This window comes from Odocoileus virginianus, chromosome 6, assembly GCF_023699985.2.
Source record: "Odocoileus virginianus isolate 20LAN1187 ecotype Illinois chromosome 6, Ovbor_1.2, whole genome shotgun sequence".
NCBI classification, from domain to species: Eukaryota; Metazoa; Chordata; class Mammalia; order Artiodactyla; family Cervidae; genus Odocoileus; species Odocoileus virginianus.
Genome location: NC_069679.1, coordinates 42,754,610 through 42,773,385, shown reverse-complemented (window position 1 = coordinate 42,773,385; position 18,776 = coordinate 42,754,610). Strand labels below are relative to the sequence as shown.

Below are 18,776 nucleotides of genomic sequence, written 5' to 3'. Positions count from 1 at the left end.
TTGTACAGTTCTTCTGTGTATTCTTGCCACCTCTTCTTAATACCTTCTGCTTCTGTTAGATTCCATACCATTTCTGTCCTTTATTGAGCCCATCTTTATGAAATGTTCCCTTGGTATCTCTGATTTCTTGAAGAGATCTGTAGTCTTTCACATTCTATAAATCAGTCCACGGCTTTGGCTTCTTCAGTTCCTGCAAGACTGAGGTTAGCGCTTACCGCAAGTCGGGTACAAAGACCGCAGCGCACACTCCCCAGTTCTCAGCCGGGTCCTAAGCTCGCGCGGTTTTTTGCCAAGAGTTGGGGCGTGGACCGAATCGTGCCCCGAGCTGGAAGGCCGCCGGGGTTGTGGTAACTCTCGCGGGAAAGTGCGTCGTTGCCTCGGTAACGGCGTCGCGGCCGCGAAAGATGGCTGGGAGAAGTTTTAAGGTTAGTTCAACTGGCCTCTCCTGGGTAGCAGCTAGGTTTCGGCGTCCTGAGGACACCAAAATTTATTGAACTTTTGGTTCTGAAAGTGTCTGCGTCTTTTACAGAGACCGGGCGTTTCAGGGACTCCGCTCCCGCCACGCATTCAGCAACCTGCCACGCCTCGGCGGGACCTCCTCGCCAAGGAGGAAGAATATAAGTAAGAACTTCGGCGGTTCAGCTTTTTCTTCTTTCACCTAAATGAGGCTGCTTACAAATGTTTTTCCTGGTGACTGGATCTTTGAGACCGTTCATTGTCCAGCATTTTCTTCTCAGCCCATTTACTTGCCCTTCTTTATCTTTTCTTGAGCTGCGTCCTTGTAGGTGTTGGAAGTGGAGGTAAATTTTACCCAAATAAGTAAACCTGTTCGTCAGCAAGATGATATTGCTAGTAGTTTAGATAGCGCGAATTGCCAGCCAATAGTTCAGTTTCTAGTTAAAGGAATGCCACTTAATTTCAAGTTCCTAGAGTTTACATATGTAAATTTCTTTTAGATTTGGTTTTTAAACGCAAAGTATGTTTCTCAGGGCATTTGGAATTTTCATTCTTATCCACGTTTGGTGGAGTTTCCTTACCTATTCTCAGTGTAATTACAGTTATCCTGACAACACGTGTTTTCACTCTTGGACCACTCCACTCTTCATCCCCCAGTTGTCATGCAGATGTCAGTAATCTTGTTAATTTGATCTTGTCTCTCCCTTGCCTAAAACATTGCAGTGGTTTCCAGTTGCACTTCAAAAGCTCTGTCACACTTGGCTCCTACCTCTGTGTAATCGTGACGTCTTTCGTTTTTGTCTACCAGAGTGGCCTTTTTTGACTATGATAAGTAGGCTTCCTATTACTCTTTTATTGTCTGATTAAATTTTCTTTGCTATTAGTGTAACTTGTTACTGTAAATTCATTTGTTAGTTTACTTTGTGTCTGTTTTCCGCGCTGGACTGAGTTCCACGAGGTCATAGACCATGTCTTTTATTTGCCCTCATGTATACTCTTACCAAAGTAAGTTTGCTTTCTTTTTAATTAATTTAAAGTAATGTAATTTAAAACTTGCAAAACATCCCAGCAATTCCTCAGGTGGTTAAACATAGTTACCAAATGATCTGTACCTAAAATGAAAGCATGTTTAGAGTTAAAACTGAAGCGTACTATATTTAGATAAAGTAGACATGTTAGCTTCCCATAGCATGTAGAAAATAATTATCTTCCACTGTTTGATAAAATGGGCCTATTATTCTAGTAACAGTGTACTTTATCAGTGGATCTGTTGTCCATAAACAGTTCTGAGTCAGCTAAACCCAAAACCTTTGTTTTCATTACCATGCACCACATAGCACTAAATACATGTATTAGGTTAATTCACTTGGTTATTACAAAGTATATTTTGCACCTGGCCCTTCATTAAGGCTAATGTTGTTTAGTTGCTAAGTCTTGTCTCTTTTGCAACCCCTATAGACTGTAGCCTTCCCAACTCCTCTGTCCATAGACTTTCCTAAACAGAATACTGGAGTGGGTTGCCATTTCCTTCTCCATGGGATCTTCCCAACCCAGGGATGGAAACTGTGTGTCCTGTGTTACAAACAGATTCTTTACCACTGAACCACCTGGGAAGCCTCTCCTTAAGGCTGTAGTCCTGCTTAAAGTCAGGCATCTATATTCTGTTTTAGCAAAAGTTTTGTGGTAAAGGCTCCCTGTCGTTACTTGTTCTGCGTACTCTGAGGTGTGCAGTGCTGAGGTGTTTGAACAAAGTAGCTCCCAGGACCTGTTTGAAGTTTGTGGATCACTCAGCACTATGCATAAAGGTGAAATGTCTGGCCATCTTTGTAGGCAAGAATATGAGATCATAACACAGTATTTTGCCACATGTTTTCTTGGTACTAAGCATATGGGGATTTTGTTTTAATTAACCAAACACAGCACTTCCCAGGGATCCCAATCTAGAATCTTTCACAATCAGCTCTTGTCAAATAGTTGGAGGAAATAATCACTATATGAAACAGTAAACCAAGGAATATGCTGATCACTTAAATCAATAGATATTCCAATCCATGTGCCTGTATCATAAAACGAGATAGCTAAATAGTAAGATTATGTGGTATCTGTTTTAATTAACCTTGATAGCTTGCAGGACAAGTCGTTCCCCCAAACTTCTTGCTGCTAAATGCCGACTAAATTGGACATATAGATTAATTTGCAGAGAACTGATATCTTTATGTTATTGAATCTGCCTTTCCATGGATATGATATATCTCTATTTTACATGGAGGGGTTTTTGGTGTCCATTAATAATATTTTCTCATATTACTACATAAAGTCTTAAATATTTTTTCAAGGTACATTATAGTTTTTTTGTTATAGTGAATGGCTTTTTTTCCTACTTCATTTTCTAGTTGGTTGTATGTATAAAAACATTACTGATTTTTTGTTTATTGATCCTACACCTACATTTGTTGAGAGTGTCTTCACTGCTGAGCTCTCTTATTTTGCAGAGTCCTTTGAGCTTTTTGTAAAGATGGTTATATCATATGCAAATTGTGATAGTTTTGTTCCTTTATAGTTTCTTCTGCATCTTTTTTCTTGATCTGATTAGAACCTCCAGTGTAATATGGAATAGAAAAAGTGGTGGTAAGCATTATTATCTTAGATATGATTTTCATTAGTCTGCATTTAATAATTTATCACTAATTTGAGATTTGCTGTAGAATTTTTTTAACTTTTTATTTTATACTTGAGTTTAGCTGATTAACAATGTTGTAATAGTTGCAGGTGGACAGCAATTATCAGCCATATTGGCTTTGTGCTGTGTGTGCGGTGCTCAGTTGCGTCCAACTCTTTGGGACCTCATGGACTGTAATCCATCAGGCTCCTCTCTCCATGGAATTTTCCAGGCAAGAATACTGGAGCAGTTGGTTTTTTTTTTTTTTTTTTAAAGTAACCTCCTTACTGTTCTCCATAGTGGCTGTACCATGTAGCAGTGTAGGAGAATTCCCTTCTCTCTACACTCTCTCCAGTATTTGTTGTTTATGGATTTTTTGATGATAGCCATTCTGACTGGTATGAGGTGATTTCACATTGTAGTTTTGATTTGCATTTCTCTAATAATTAGTGATGTTGAATGTCTTTCCATGTGCTTATTAGCCATCTGTATGTCCTACTAAATGACTCTACAGTCCCACTCTTGTGCATATATCTGGAGAAAAACACCCAGAAGGATATACGTACCACAGTGTTCATTACAGCACAAAGTGAAATTGGTCCTACATTTTTTTCTAGTTCTTTGCCTTTCTGATTTTGATATCATTATTATCCTGACTTCATAAAATAAACTGAGTAGCTTTCTTTTTTTGTTTTATTCTGTTCTTGGAAGCTTCTTGTAATCAGAGATCATCTGCCCTATGATTAAAATTGTGAAACTGTCTAGTGTGAGGTGTGTTTTTTTTTTCCTGTGAATTGTTTCTTTAATAATTATTGCTTCCAGAATAAATTTTGGTTATTTGCTAGTTTTCTAGAAAACTCTCCACTTCATGTATGTGTATTAACACACATTTATTGTAATTATGCTCTTATATTTTAAGTCTTGACTGTATCTGTAACTTGATACATATCTTCTTTTTGGACCTTTTCTGTCAGTCTTATTGGGAAGTGTATATGTTTGATTTTACTTTTCAGTGAATTAACATTTGGTTTTATTGCTGATTTTCTGTGTGATATAATATTTTTTTCATTAGCCTTATCTTTATAGTTTCTTTTTCTTCTAATTGTGGATTTAGTTTTTCTTTTTTTAGTTTAGTTTTCTAATTTTTAATACACTTAATTTTTGCATTTAAATTTAATACATTTAATATTTCTCTGCAACCATAGCTAATCTGTATTTCAAGATATGTTTTTATATTTCTATTCTTTCTGATTATTTAGTTTTGAATATTTTATAATTTTCATAGTGTTTATTTTAGGAGTGTGTTTTTGTGATTCCCAAGCATCTGTTTGTTTGCTTGTTTTATTTTTGTTATTTTAAATTTTATTATTAATTGTACTATGGTCAGAGAATGTATGTATGATTTATTTTCAGAAGTGTTCTGAAACTTAGTTGTGACCAGGTACATGTTGAATTTTTGTAAATATTCAGTGTATTCTTTGATAGAGAGTGTATTTACTATTTGTTGACTAATAACTTATAGCAAGCTAATTACTTTTGCTATCCATAATAGCGGTATCCTCGTTATTTTTTTCTCCAGTAGCTGTATTGGCTTCTGTTAGAGGTGCTGCTGCTAAGTCACTTCAGTTGTGTCCGACTCTGTGTGACCCCATAGATGGCAGCCCACCAGGCTCCCCCGTCCCTGGGATTCTCCAGGCAAGAACACTGGAGTGGGTTGCCATTTTCTTCTCCAGTGCATGAAAGTGAAAAGTGAAGTCACTCAGTCGTGTCCGACTCTTAGTGACCCCATGGACTGCAGCCCACCAGGCTCCTCCGTCCATGGGATTTTCCAGGCAAGAGTACTGGAGTGGGGTGCCATTGCCTTCTCGAAGAGGTGTACTAAAATCAGCTATAATTATAACTTAAGGATTTCTCCTTATAATTGAGTCCATTTTTGTTTGGGGGCTATATCGTTTTATTTAAAACCTCTTGAATAATTCCTTTCATTATTTGTAGTGTCTTTACATCTTTTTCATTCTTTTATTTTCAAACTTTGTCATTTAGCTTTATTAAGAACATTTCTTTTATACTCTCTGATAATTTCTGCCTTCTAATAAGTGAATTTATAGTATTTTGTTTGTTGATTTGAAGTTGTTTTGTCACCTTATTTTTTGTTTTCTATTTGTGCCTTTTCTTTGGTTCTTTTCTGTCATTTATTGGTTGAATAAATTTTCCCTTTATTTTTTTCCCTTTGTTGTTTCTGGAAAGACCTCAGAATAGTTTAACTTGGTTTCCCTTGTTTGCAGGTTAAATGATACTTATTTCCCCTTTGCTTTGAATACCCCTACCTGTTTTTTTCATATTTTGTGCTAATTTAGATTTATCATCCTGTTTTGTCATTTCTGTATATCATGATTCTTTTTTTTCTAAGTTCAGTTTCCTCTTTTCTGAAGCATAGAGCATTCATTACTTTTCTATGTGAAAATCTGAGTCGTAAATTCACCAGTCTTACCTGAAAACTTTACTTTGCATTTATCCTTCAAAGATAGTTTAGCTGAATATAGAACTTGAAATGGCTAGTCCCTGCACCCGACCTCTTGACAGTTCATTAAAAGTACCATTTGGTTGTCCAAAGGTACCATTGTAATCTAGATATTGATAAGCCATCTGTGGTCAGCTTCTAAGATAATCATGCTGGTAGACTATTTTTCTCTCTTCTTTTTAAATGTTTGATTTGTAATTTAGAGAATATTCTTGTCTTTGAAGTTATGCAGTTTTATCCAGTGTGTACAGGTGTGGATTTGTTTTTTTGAGTCTGCCTTGGATCCCTGTATTTATTCACTTCTGAAAAATTCTCAGTATTATTTCTTTTTATAAAAAGTACTGTCTTTTGTTTTATGTCTCGCTGTAGTCTTCAGGTTTCAAATAATTTTTTTTTTGGTTTATTGAGGTATACTTGATTTACAGTATTATACTAGGTGTATAGCATAGTGATTCAAAACTTCTATAGATTTATTCCATTTAATTTTATTGTCAAATAACAGCTGTATTTCCTTTGTTGTACAGTATATCTTTGTGCGTGTGTGCTAAGTCATATGTGACTCTGTGCGACCCTATGGACTGTAGCTTGCTGGGCTCCTCTGTCCCATGGGATTCTCCAGGCAAGAACACTGGAGTGGGTTGCTCTGCCCTCCTCCAGGGGATCTTCCTCACCTAGGGATCAAATCTGTGTCTCTTACATTGTCTCCTGCATTAGCTGGTGGGTTCTTTACCACTAGCTCCACCTGAGAAGTCCATATATCCTTGTATCTTATTTATTTCATACACAGTAGTTTGTATATCTTAATCCTTTACCACTATCATACACCTTTCTTCTTCCCTCTTCCCATTGATAACCATTAGTTTGTTCTCTATGTATGTGGGTCTGTTTCTGTTCTGTTATATTCATTCATTTGCTTTATTTTTTAGATTTACACATAAGTGATAACACACAGTATTTGTCTTTCTCTGTCTGATGTGTTTCACTAACCAGAATACCCTCCAGGTCCATTCATGTTGCTTTGGCAAATGGCAGAATTTCATTTTTTTCATAACTGAACAGCATATCATTGTGTATATGTGTGTATTTTTATGCCACATCTTCTTTATCCATTCATCTGTTGATGAACATATAGGTTGCTTCCATATCTTGGCTCTTGTAAATGCTGCTGTGAACATTGGGGTGCATATATTTTTTTCAAAGTAGTGCTTTCATTTTTGTTGGATATATATCCAAGAGTGGAATTACTGGGTCATATGGTAGTTATATCTTCAATTTTTTGAGAAACTGCCATACTGTTTTCCACATGGCTGCACCACTTTATATTCCCACCAACAGTGTAGGAGGGTTCCCTTTTCTCCACATTCTTGCCAACATTTGTTGTTTGTGGTCTTTTTGATAATAGCCATTCTGACAGGTATGAGGTCATATTATAGCTTTGCTTTACATTTCTTTGATGATTAACAGTGTTGTGCTTTACATGTGCCCATTGGCCATCTGTATTCTTCTTTGGGTAAATGCCTTTTCAAGTTTTCTTCCCATTTTTTAACCAGATTATTTGTTTTGTTTTTTTTCAGTATTGAGTGGTATTAGCTGTTCATATATTTTGAATATTAAACCCTTGTTAGTCATATCATTTGCAAATATTTTCTTCCATTCAGTAGATGTCTTTTCATTTTGTCAGTGGTTTCCTTTCCTTTGTTTTTTCCCTTTCAAGTTTAATTAGGTCCTGTGCATGTATGTATGTATTTTATTTTCTTAGGAGACAGATCCAAAAAATATTGCTGTGATTTATGTCAAAGAATATTCTACCTATGTTTTCTTCTCAGGTTTTATAGTTTGTGGTCTTACATTTAGGTCTTTAATCCATTTTGAGTTTATTTTTGTATATGGTGTGAAAATAGTTCTTATTTTATTCTTTTAAATGTAGCAGCCCATCTTCCTAGCATGACTATTGAAAGACTGTCTTTTCTTCACTGTATATTTTTGTCTGCTTTATCACAGTTACCCATGTAAGTGTAGGTTTGTTTCTGGGCTCACCATTCTGCTCCATTGATCTATGTGTCTGCTTTTGTTCCAGTATCATACTGTTTCACCTGCCATAGCTTTGTAGTATATGATCTGTGGATCTAACCAAGAAGAATAATAAGAATTCTACCAAACATTTAGAGAAGAGTTAATACCTATCCTCCTAAAAGAAGTCCAAAAAGTTGCAGAGTGAGGAACACTTCTGAACTCATTGAATGAGGCCAGCATCACCTTGATACTAAAACTATATAAAGATATTGCAAGAAAGAAAATTATAGGCCAATGTCATTGATGAACATCAATGTAAAAATCCTCAATAAAATATTAGCAAACTGAATCCAGTAATATATTAAAAGGATCATACACTGTGATCAAGTGAGAGTTATCCTGGGGTGCAAGGGTGGTTCAATATCTGGAAATCTATCAATGTGATACACACATTAACAAAAGAAGCATAAAAATCATATGATCATCTGAGTAGACCATATGATCAAATGCAAAAAAAGCATTTCACAAAACTCAACATCCATTTATGATAAAAACTCTCCTCTCCTCAATGTGTGTGTGTGTGTGTTAGTCGCTCAGTCGTGTCCGACTCTTTGCGACCCCATGGACCGTAGCCCACGAGGCTCCTTTGTCCATGGGATTCTCCAGTCAAGAATACTGGAGTGGTTTGCCATTTCCTTCTCCACAATGTTTGTGTAGAGGGAATATATTCCAAAATAATGAAGTCCATATATAAGCTCATGGGCTTCCCAGGTAGCTCAAATGGTAAAGAAACTGTCTGCAATACAGGAGACCCAGGTTCAATCCCTAGGTCAGGAAGATCCCCTGGAGAAAGCTATGGCAACCCACCCCACCATTCTTGCTTGGAGACTTCCATGGATGAGGAGTCTGGCAGGCTACAGTCCATGGAGTTGCAAAGAGTCGGACACGACTGAGTGACTAACACACACATATAAGCTCATAGCTAACATAGTACTTGGTGGTGAAAAACTAAAAACATTTCATCTAATATCAGGAACAAGCATTTTCATCTAAGATCAGGATGCTCACTCTTACCACTTTAATTCAGCATAGTATTGAAAGTCCTAGCCATGGCATCAGAGAAGAAAAAAAAAAAACAAAGGAGTCTAACTGGAAAGGAAGAAGTAAAACTGTCATTATTTGCTGTCAGGATACTATACATAGAAAATCCTAATGATGCCACCAGAAAGCTAGTACAGCTCATCAGTGAATTCAGTAGAGTTGCAGAATACAAAATTAATATTCATTTCCCTGGTGGCTCAGTTGGTAAAAGAATCCACCTGCAATGCAAGAGACTTCCTGCAATGCAGGAGACCCAGGTTTGATCCCTGGGTCGAGAACATTCCCTGGAGAAGGAAATGGCAACCCACAACAGTATCCTTGCCTGGGAAATCCCATGGATAGAGGAGGCTCGTGGGCAGAGCTCATGTGGTCACCAGAGTCAGACATGACTTAGCAACTAAACCACCAACCACCACTGTACACTAACAGCAATCTATCAGAAATAGAAATTAAGGAAAGAATCCCATTTATAATTGCATCAAAATAATAAAATACTGAGGAATAAATCTAAGGAGATAAAAGATCTGTACTCAGAAAACTGGAAGACACTGATGAAAGAAATTCAAGACAACACAAAGAGGGTGAAAGATGTATTGCATTCATAGATTAGTAGAATTAATATTGTTAAGATGACCATTACTGAAGCCAGTCTGTGGAGTCACTGCAGTCCTATCAAAATACAAATGGGAATTTTTTTTTTAACAGAACTAGAACAAATAACTTTAAAATTTGTATGGGTACACAAAAGACCCCTAATAGCTAGGACAATCCAGAGAAAGAACAGAATTGGATGTATCACACTTCCTTAGATTATACTCAGCATCTCTCTCTAAATTTTGGCATTTCCTCCTTTTCTGGGATTTTCTTCTGCAGTGTCTGTTAGGTTGCTATAATCTATCTTTGTCTTATAGTCTGTCTTGAATAGATGTTAAACTCTCTCTTGCATTTTTATCTTTTTGTTTCTCTGTACCTTTTTGTTGGTAATTTTCTCATATCTGTCTTCTAATTCATTCATTCCCTTTTCATTCTATTGTTCAACTTATCCATTGCATTTGAGTTTTATTTACATTAACTGTTTTCATTATGTAATTTCTGTTTGGTTGTTTTCCAAATTCAGTGTTTTTTTTGAATATATATTTACAATGCTGGGTTCTTGCCTAATGGTTTCTATTCTTTTTTTTCCTTTCTTATTGAAAAGTGCTATTTAAAATTCTTTCTTAGGTTGTTTTATTATCTCCAGGTCTTTTGGTGCAAATTTTGCTTGTATCTGTTGATTGTCCATCCTGGAAACTTATTTGTTAATGCAATTTATTATCTTTGTGAAGGCATCTTTAGTAGAATTTGCTTTCTGAGAGTTGCATTTGTTCTAGATGACTAAATATTCCTAAGGGTGGTTTTACATTTCAGTTTATTAGCTTATCAGTTTTCACTGGTTCTAAGCCAACTTTCTATATTAAAGTTTTGGCCTAGTGTCCCTATACCATCTGGGTAAGATGAACTTGGAATACACTTCTGTGTGCTCTAATTACTCATAGGAGAATCTTTTCCACACATGGCTTTAGTTTCATTTCCGTTCACCTAAGGTTATGGGCGGTGTTTTTGTAGTCTGTGGTTCACAGGTGTAGCCCTTTATGACCCCCTCAAGTGCATTGGTTTCTAGCTGTTAAGCTGTTTTGGCTTCTGTTCCTGTTTACTGCTCTCACTTTGAGTTACTGCTACATTTTTAGTGCCAGGGTGTTTTCTTTGCCTGAGTTTAAGTTTAGCAACATTTCCTTTATGACAGTTTATCCAGGATTTCTTTGGGTTTTGGAGCAGAAGAGTAGTCTTCTGACTTACCTCAGTCTACTGTGTTGACCAGAAACCTCTCATGGTTCTTGTTAGGGAAATGTGGAAAATCAGGTAAAGGCATCTTGAATACAACTTTAAGACTGCATTAGATATTATTTCTTTTGATTAACTCATCCTAGGGTATAAAAATACTTCTTGAAACATCAGACTGTTTTAAGAAGGGATATGATACTGCTTTTTTTCTTTCTGGAAGTGGGGGTCATCACTGGTGTGCATTACCTCTAAATTACATATCTAAAAACACAAGCTATCTCATTTAAAAAAGTGTTTTGCATATTTTCTTCATAAAACTTAAGAAGAGCCTACATCATCTAGAAATGTGACCTATGAATAGAACTAAGTTATATGCTTTTGAAGATGTTTTTATAATGTTAACCTTTAAAACAGAGAAGGGAACTTGAACTAACAAGAGGAACAGTTTAGTACACTATGTTGAATTCAACTCTTCAGCATATTTTATAGCCATTTAAGGCATTAATTTTAAAACTTAAATACAGGTAAATATATCCCATCTATATTGTTATGGGGGAACAGTACAATATTGGGTATGTGCTTACAGATGAAAATTAAGGGAATAATAAAAATCATCTGATAATGGTGGTAGGATTATGGGCAATTTTTCCTTTCAAAACAGTTTCCTTCAGTGGCATTGGGTATTCTTACAGTCTTAATGGGACAAAATAATATTCCTGTTCTTTGCTAGATTCCAGATAGATGGAAGAAAGAGAAATGGCAGGTGGAGGTCAAAGGAATTGCTTTTATTTCCGATGAAGCTTGTACTGAAGTTTATAACTGAGTGAGCCCCCTCAGAATCCCAAGAACATGAAGAGTGAAACTGAGTTGAACCCACCCAGTTTATTCTTTCTAAATAAATCATTCTACTTGAAGTAAGGGCAATGTTAGTTGCACTTGTAATGAAATATTTTTACTAATATATGGAGAGGCTAATATTTACACCATTTGAATTTCCACCACAAAGAAGAAGGAATCATGGGGATTTGGAAATAATCTAATAGTTATGTTAATTTTTAAGTAAAAATGTCATGTGTGTGTTTTGGCATTTGTTGACTTCACTGAAGTGTAGTTATTGAAATTCAATTTCTTAGTTTTGTGTTACAGTCTTCAGCGTATTACAGCTATTAAATTATTTTCTGCTTTTAGACGTTTAAATGCAGAATTAGAGGCAAAAACAGCTGATCTGGTTCGACAAGCTGAGGAAGTAATAGTAAGTAAATGTACAATTATTAGTATTTCCATGTCAGTGCTTGTTTTTTTGCTTTTTAATTTGAGGTATAGCATACATACAAAAAATGCCCAAAGCATAAATTTTCAGTTCAGTGAGTTATTATAAATTGAAAATCAATATGTGCCTAGGTATGTGTATATATGCATGTATATGTTTTTGAGAAGCACACACTTTCTAAAAGCTACTGAAAAAGTGTTTTCCGTTTTGATATTCCAATCAGCTAGTTAATAGCTACATTAATATTTAATAATATTTCCTACTATTTTAAGATTGATGTTTGTGAGTAGCTATATTGAATTAGTACTAGTAATTCAGTAAGGATACGGTTTCTGACAGAAGTTGAATAAAGGGTAATGATTATCACTAATGCTCAGATGGTAATCTGTTTTTTAAACTCTACAGTTAGATGTAACTCAAATTCTTAGGGCTAGTCCATAATCAGATTTATAGTCAGGAAAATGTGGTGAGGCTATATTACTAGACGGTATAAGGATATTTGCCCCATTCTGACTACCAAATTGGCTATTCCTTCTTTAAATGTCCCTCCTTAAGCATCAGCTTTCCCATTATTAGTGGTAGGGTAAGTAGTATTCCTTAGAGCTGCTTTCAGACTTGTTTCATTTTTTGTTTTAATTCAGTTATAATTCTCTTTCATTTAAACCCCATCCCCATCTCACTTTAGAGTTGACGGGGTCACTGAAGAATAGGTAATATTTTAATGCCTTAGACAGAACCATCATTATTTATTAGTATAGGAACATAACATTTCAGGTAATAGATGTAGATAATGGTTACAGATTTGTTAGTTGCATTTGTAATTAAATATTTTATTTAAAAATAAATACTTTATCACATCTTTTGTTTGTGTCTGTTCTGAAGAGCCGGAAAATAATTTGAACAAAGAGACCCCACATTATAGTAGAATGAGGGATTCATTATGTATTCTGATCAAATCCATTAGTCCTCTAATTGCCATATTGAATTTTTGTTTTCTTTCTTTCATACTGATACATAATCTTCAAAAGCTTTCATTCTTATTGCTTCATTTTTAGCACTTTAATTTCTGTCTGGTCATCATAACATTGAAGTTTGTCTGATTTGAGACAAATTTTTCTATTCATTAAATGAATTTATGTTTTCATTTCTTGTGAACCTTACTTCTTTTGCATGTTACACAAGATGGAAGCCCTAATATAGTTGGGAAGAAGTCAGCTAAGATCATTTAGAGGTATTAACATTCTTACAATTTTCCCTTAGAGGGACTTTCCTAACCAAGAATGAATGAAAGGTGAAACTACATTGTTACAGACCTTATTTTGAGAATTCTGTGCTTTGAGAATTCTGTGCTTTGATTTTATAGAAATCATGGACAATTCTGAAATGATTAATGATCAGAAAGGCACTTGAATATATCCTAGTTTTGTGAGTTTTTTTTTCTTTATGACTTACTTTTGTTTTATTTAGAGAGATCAGCAAGAAGTACGATCTAAGTCTGTTTCAGCACAAATTAAATCATATGAAGACAAAGATGATTATAGCTTTAGGTAAGTGACTTACATTCTCAAACAACTTAAAAATGTTTTTTTTACTGGGTAAATGCTTTAAGTTTTTTTAAATTGAGGTATAATTGACATACAATGTTATATTGGTTTTAGGTATACAGCATGATTCAGTATTTATATGTATTGTGAAATGATCATCACAATGAGTCTACTTAATATCTTATTGTACATAATTACAGAATCTTTCTTCCTTGTGATGAGAACCTTTTTTAAAAAAATATTTGTTTTATTGAAGTATAGTTGATTTACAATGTTTCAAGTGCACAGCAAGATGATTCAGTTTTACAAATATACATATTATTTTTGAAATTATTGTCCATCATAGGTTATCACAGGATATTGACTATAGTTCCCAATGCTATACAGTAAACCTTTGTTGCTTGTTGCATATCTGTTTTTTAATTAGAAATCTAGCATTCTATTCAATGAAGTTAAACAAGTGGAATCAAAATGTCATAAAATTTTTTAGGCAAAAATTCGTAAGTTTTCCAAAATACATATATTATACATATTTATATATATGTATACAAAAGCTTTTCTACTACACTTGATAGCATGAGAAAGAACATCAAAAGAAAAAAAAGAAGAGATGGAGAGATTGGAAAACATAAACTAAATGAAATGGGAGCACTGAATACAAAATAGAAAAAGTGAAACAAACTAGATAAAAGTAAAAGATCATCAGATAGTCCAGTTGTTTTTAAACATGACTACTCATTAGAAACATATCTGGAGCTCTGGAGAAAAAAACCAATACCTGAGCATTTTTTTTTTTTCCAAAAAGTTTCAAGATAATTCTGAAATGCATCTGGATTTTATAAAGTGATTACAGGTTTTTCTGTTAGATCCTAGTTTTGGTGATACAGAGTTCTGTTATTTTTCTGTTGACCAATCATGATACAATGGTACTAAATGAGTAATAGTTAGATAATCACAATGGTAAAATATGTTTATCAGTTTTCACAATCAATGGCCAGACAAAAAATAAAAGATAATTACAATTGCAAGCCATAATGGGAATATGATTAACTTAACAGTATAAAATAATTACATACAACTTAGGTGTTTGGGTGTTTGTTAAGCAGACTGATGTGGTAAGCGGGTGGAAGTACGTTACATGCACATGTTTTCATCCACCCCGCCAGTCTGTGTCTTTTGGTTGGTGCATTTAATCCTTACATTTAAGGTAATGATTGATATATATGATCCTGTTACTGTTTTCTTAATTGTTTGGGGTTTATTTTCTGTAGGTCTTTTCCTTCTCTTGTGTTTCCTGCCTAGAGAAGTTGCTTTAGCATCTGTTTTAAAGCTGATTTGATAGTGCTGAATCCTTTTCACTTTTGCTTGTCTGGAAAGCTATTGATTTCTCCGTCAAATCTGAAGAAGAGTCTTGCTGGGTAGAGTATTCTTGGTTGTAGGTTCTTCCCTTTCATCACTTTAAACATACCATGCCTTTCCCTCTGGCTTGCAGAGTTTCTGTTAAGAAATCAGCTGATAGCCTGATGGGAGTTTCCTTGTCTGTTATTTGTTGTTTTTCTGTTGTTGCTTTTAATATTTTATCTTTGTCTTTAATTTTTGTCAGTTTGATTACTGTATGTCTCAGTGTGTTACTCCTTGGGTTTATCCTGCCTGCGACTCACTGTGCTTCCTGGACTTGATTGACTAGTTCCTTTCCCATATTAAGGCAAATTTTCAGCTGTTATCTTTTCAGATATTTTCTCATGTCCTTTCTCTCTCTCTTCTCCTCCTGGGACCCCTCTAATGCGAATGTTGGTGCATTTAATGTTGTTCCAGATGTCTGTTAAGGTGTCTTCATTTTTTCCATTCTTTTTTCTGTGTTCTGTTCTATGGCAGTGATTTCTACCATTCTGTCCTCCAGGTCATTTATCTGTTCTTCTGCTTCAGTTACTGTGCTATGGATTCCTTCTAGTGTATTATTCATCTCTGTTTGTTCTTTAGTTCTTCTAGGTCTTTGGTAAACATTTCTTGCATCTTCTCAATCTTTGCCTCCATTCTTTTCCTGAGATCCTGGATCAGCTTCACTATTATTATTCTGAGTTCTTTTTGTGGAAGTTGCCTCTCTCTACTTCATTTAATTTTTGGGGAGAGGGGTTTATCTTGTCCCTTCATCTGGGACATAACTTTCTGCTTTTTCATCATGATTAACTGTCTGTAATATGGTTTTTGTTTTAGTGAGACAGTGCTTCTTCTTGCTTCTGTCTGCCCTCTGATGGATAAGGCTAAGAGGCTTGTATAAGCTTCTTGATGGGAGGGACTGGTGATGGGAAAAACTGGGTCTTGTTCTGGTGGGCAGGGCCTTGCTCAGTAAAGCTTTAATCCAGTTATCTACTGATGGGTGTGGTTGCATCCCTCCCTGGTGGTGGTTTGGCCTGACCCAGCCCTTGGGTCTGTGGGCTCTGTGGTTGGGTTAATGGTGAACTCCAAGAGGGTTTACACCAAGGGGCACCTTCCAGTGCCCCCGTCCTGTGATGAGCCACTGCCGACTACACCTCCATAGGAGGCCCTCCAACACTAGCAGGTAGTTTTGGTTCAGTCTCCTGTGGGTCACTGCTCCTTTCCTCTGGGTCTCTGTGCATGTAAAATTTTGTTTGTGCCCTCCAAGACTGGAATCTCTGTTTCTCCCAGTCCTCCTGAAGTCCTATAATCAAAACCCACTGGCCCTCACAGCAGATTTCATGGGGATTCCCAGTCCCTTTGTCGGATCCCCAGGCTGGGACGCCTAATGTGCGGTTCAGAACCTTGACACCAATGCGAGAACTTCTTTGGTATTACTGTTCTCAAGTCTATGGGTCACCCACCCAGCGGGTATAGGATTTGGTTTTATTGTGATTGCACCCCTCCTTCTCTCTCACTGTGGCTTCTTCTTTGTCTTGGGAGATAGGCTATCTTTTTTTTTGGTGGGTTCCAGCATGCTCATGTTGGTGATTACTGAACAGCTAGCTACAATTTTGGTGCTCTTGCAGGAGGAAACGAATGCATGTCCTTCTGCACAGCCATCTTGAACCATTCTTCTGTGATGAGAACCTTTACGATCTACCTTTTATTTTTAGCAGCATTCTAGTATGTAATACAGTATTATTAAGTATAGTCTCTATGCTGAACATTACGTCCTGTGACTTATCTATTTTATAATTGGTAGTTTGTACCCTTTGACTCCTTTCACCCGTTTCACCTACTCCTAACCAGCCAGCCTCTAGCAACCACCTTTTGTTTGTGTGCTTTTAGGTTCTCCATATAAGTGAGATCACTTTGTAGTTTTCTTTTTCTGACTTACTTCATGTAGTGTAATGCCTTTGAGTCCATTCATGTTGTCACAAATTGCAAGATTTCGTTCTCTTTTATGGCCAAATAATATATATAATTTATAGAATATTTTAGTATTTGCATACATATAATATCAGAGAGAGAACATGCACATTTTCTTTGCTTGTTCATCCCTTGATGGACATTTAGGTTGTTTTCATATCTACACTATTGTAAATACTGTTGCAATGAACATGGAGGTGTATATATATAAAATATATATATATAGTGTTTTTATTTTCTTTGCATAAATACCCAGAAGTGAGATTGCTGGGTTGTGTGATAGTTCTATGCTTAATTTTTGAGGAATTTTTTTTTTTTTAATTTTTGAGGAACTTTTATACTGTTTTCCAAAGTGAGTGTACCAAATTATGTTCCTGACAACAGTGTACAAGGTTTCCCTTTTCTCCACAGCCTTGCCAGCATTTGTTATCTCTTATCTTCTTGATAATACCTATTCTTACAGGTATAATATCTCAGTGAAGTTTTGATTTATATTTCCCTGATGGTTAGTGATGTTGAGTATCTTTGCATGCATCTGTTGGCAATCTATATGTCTTCTTTAGAAACTGTCTATTCACATCTTTTGCCCATTTTTAAATCAGTTTGTTGGGTTATTTTATTTGAGTTTAATGAGATTTTTAAAATGTATTTTTGATAGTAACCATTTGCCAGATACATGATTTGCAAATATTTTCTCCTATTTAGTAAATTACCTTTCATTCTGTTGATTTTTTAAAAAATTTTGCTGTGCAAAAGCTTTTCAGTTTGATACAGTCCCATTGGGCTATTATTGCTTTTGTTGCCTTTGCATTTGGTGTCAAATCCAAAAAATAATCACTAAGACAAGTCTCGAGGAGCTAACCACCCATGTTTTTCTTCTAGGAGTTTTATGGTTTTAGGTTTTCCATTCAAATGTTTAATCCATTTGAGTTTATTTTTTGTGTATAGTATAAGATAGTGGTCCATTTTCATTTTTTTATATGTGACTGTCCATTTTTCTTGACACTGTTTATTGAAGAAGCTACTATTTTCCCATTGTATACCCTTGGCTCCTTTGTCATAAATTGATTGAGCAAGTTCATTTCTGGGCTGTGTAGTCTGTTCCATTGATCTATGCGTCTGTTTTATGCAAATACCATACTGTTTGATTACTCTAGCTTTGTATAATAGCTTGAAATCTGGGATAACACCATTTTTACTGGATAGTATATGTGGATCTGTTTATAATATATTTTTGTATGTAAGTATTGGAAATCTATAATTTGAAGAATAATGTAAGTTATAAAAATACTAATAATTGGGGACTTATACCAGTCAGATACAATGTAAACCTTTTACCTCCTTTATTCCATTTAGTTCTCAAAGTGTTATTTTGAAATTAGTGTTACTGTCCTCATTTTAAAAATGAGGAAACTGCAAAACAAAATAAATGAGAAAACTACAGCTTAAAGTGGTTTGGAAGCTTATCTAGGACCCACAGATGGATGGATTTCCCTGAGATCCACACTACAGTTGATAAGATTTCTAAACCTGTGTTCATGAACTGTACCTTTTTTCTTTTAAAATTGCATGTGAAATTAGGTAAAAATAAATAAATTAATAGATATAAGGTATATTAGATCTTTTTCCCCCCTAGATTTCATATGAACTTTCAGTTCAGTTCAGTCACTCAGTCGTGTCTGACTTTTTGTGACCCCATGTTTTGCAGCACGCCAGGCCTCCCTGTCCATCACAAACTCCTGGAGTTTACTCAAACTCATGCCCATCGAGTCGGTGATGCCATCCAGCCATCTTATCCTCTGTCATCCCCTTCTCTTCCTTCCCCCAATCCCTCCCAGCATCAGGGTCTTTTTCAATGAATCAACTCTTCACATCAGGTGGCCAAAATATTGGAGTGTCAGCTTCAGCATCAGTCCTTCCAGTGAACACCCAGGACTGATCTCCTTTACGATGGACTGGTTGGATCTCCTTGCAGTCCAAGGGACTCTCAAGAGTCTTCTCCAACACCACAGTTCAAAAGAATCAATTTTTCAGTGCTCAGCT

At 35.6% G+C, this 18,776-nt stretch overlaps 1 protein-coding gene across 4 annotated transcripts in view; it reads left to right on the top strand.

Moving 5' to 3' along the window:
* Nucleotides 1-333: 333 nt before the first annotated feature.
* The window catches only part of TEX9 (testis expressed 9), an 80,407-nt gene continuing 61,964 nt past the window's right edge, over nucleotides 334-18,776 (top strand). For all 4 annotated transcript variants that reach the window (XM_020876775.2, XM_020876771.2, XM_020876772.2 and 1 more), the window contains exons 1-4: nucleotides 334-425; nucleotides 530-621; nucleotides 11,760-11,823; nucleotides 13,309-13,388. In XM_020876775.2, the coding sequence (XP_020732434.1) occupies nucleotides 405-425; nucleotides 530-621; nucleotides 11,760-11,823; nucleotides 13,309-13,388 (257 nt within the window). In that variant the 5' untranslated portion in view covers nucleotides 334-404. The remainder of the gene's footprint in view (nucleotides 426-529; nucleotides 622-11,759; nucleotides 11,824-13,308; nucleotides 13,389-18,776) is intronic.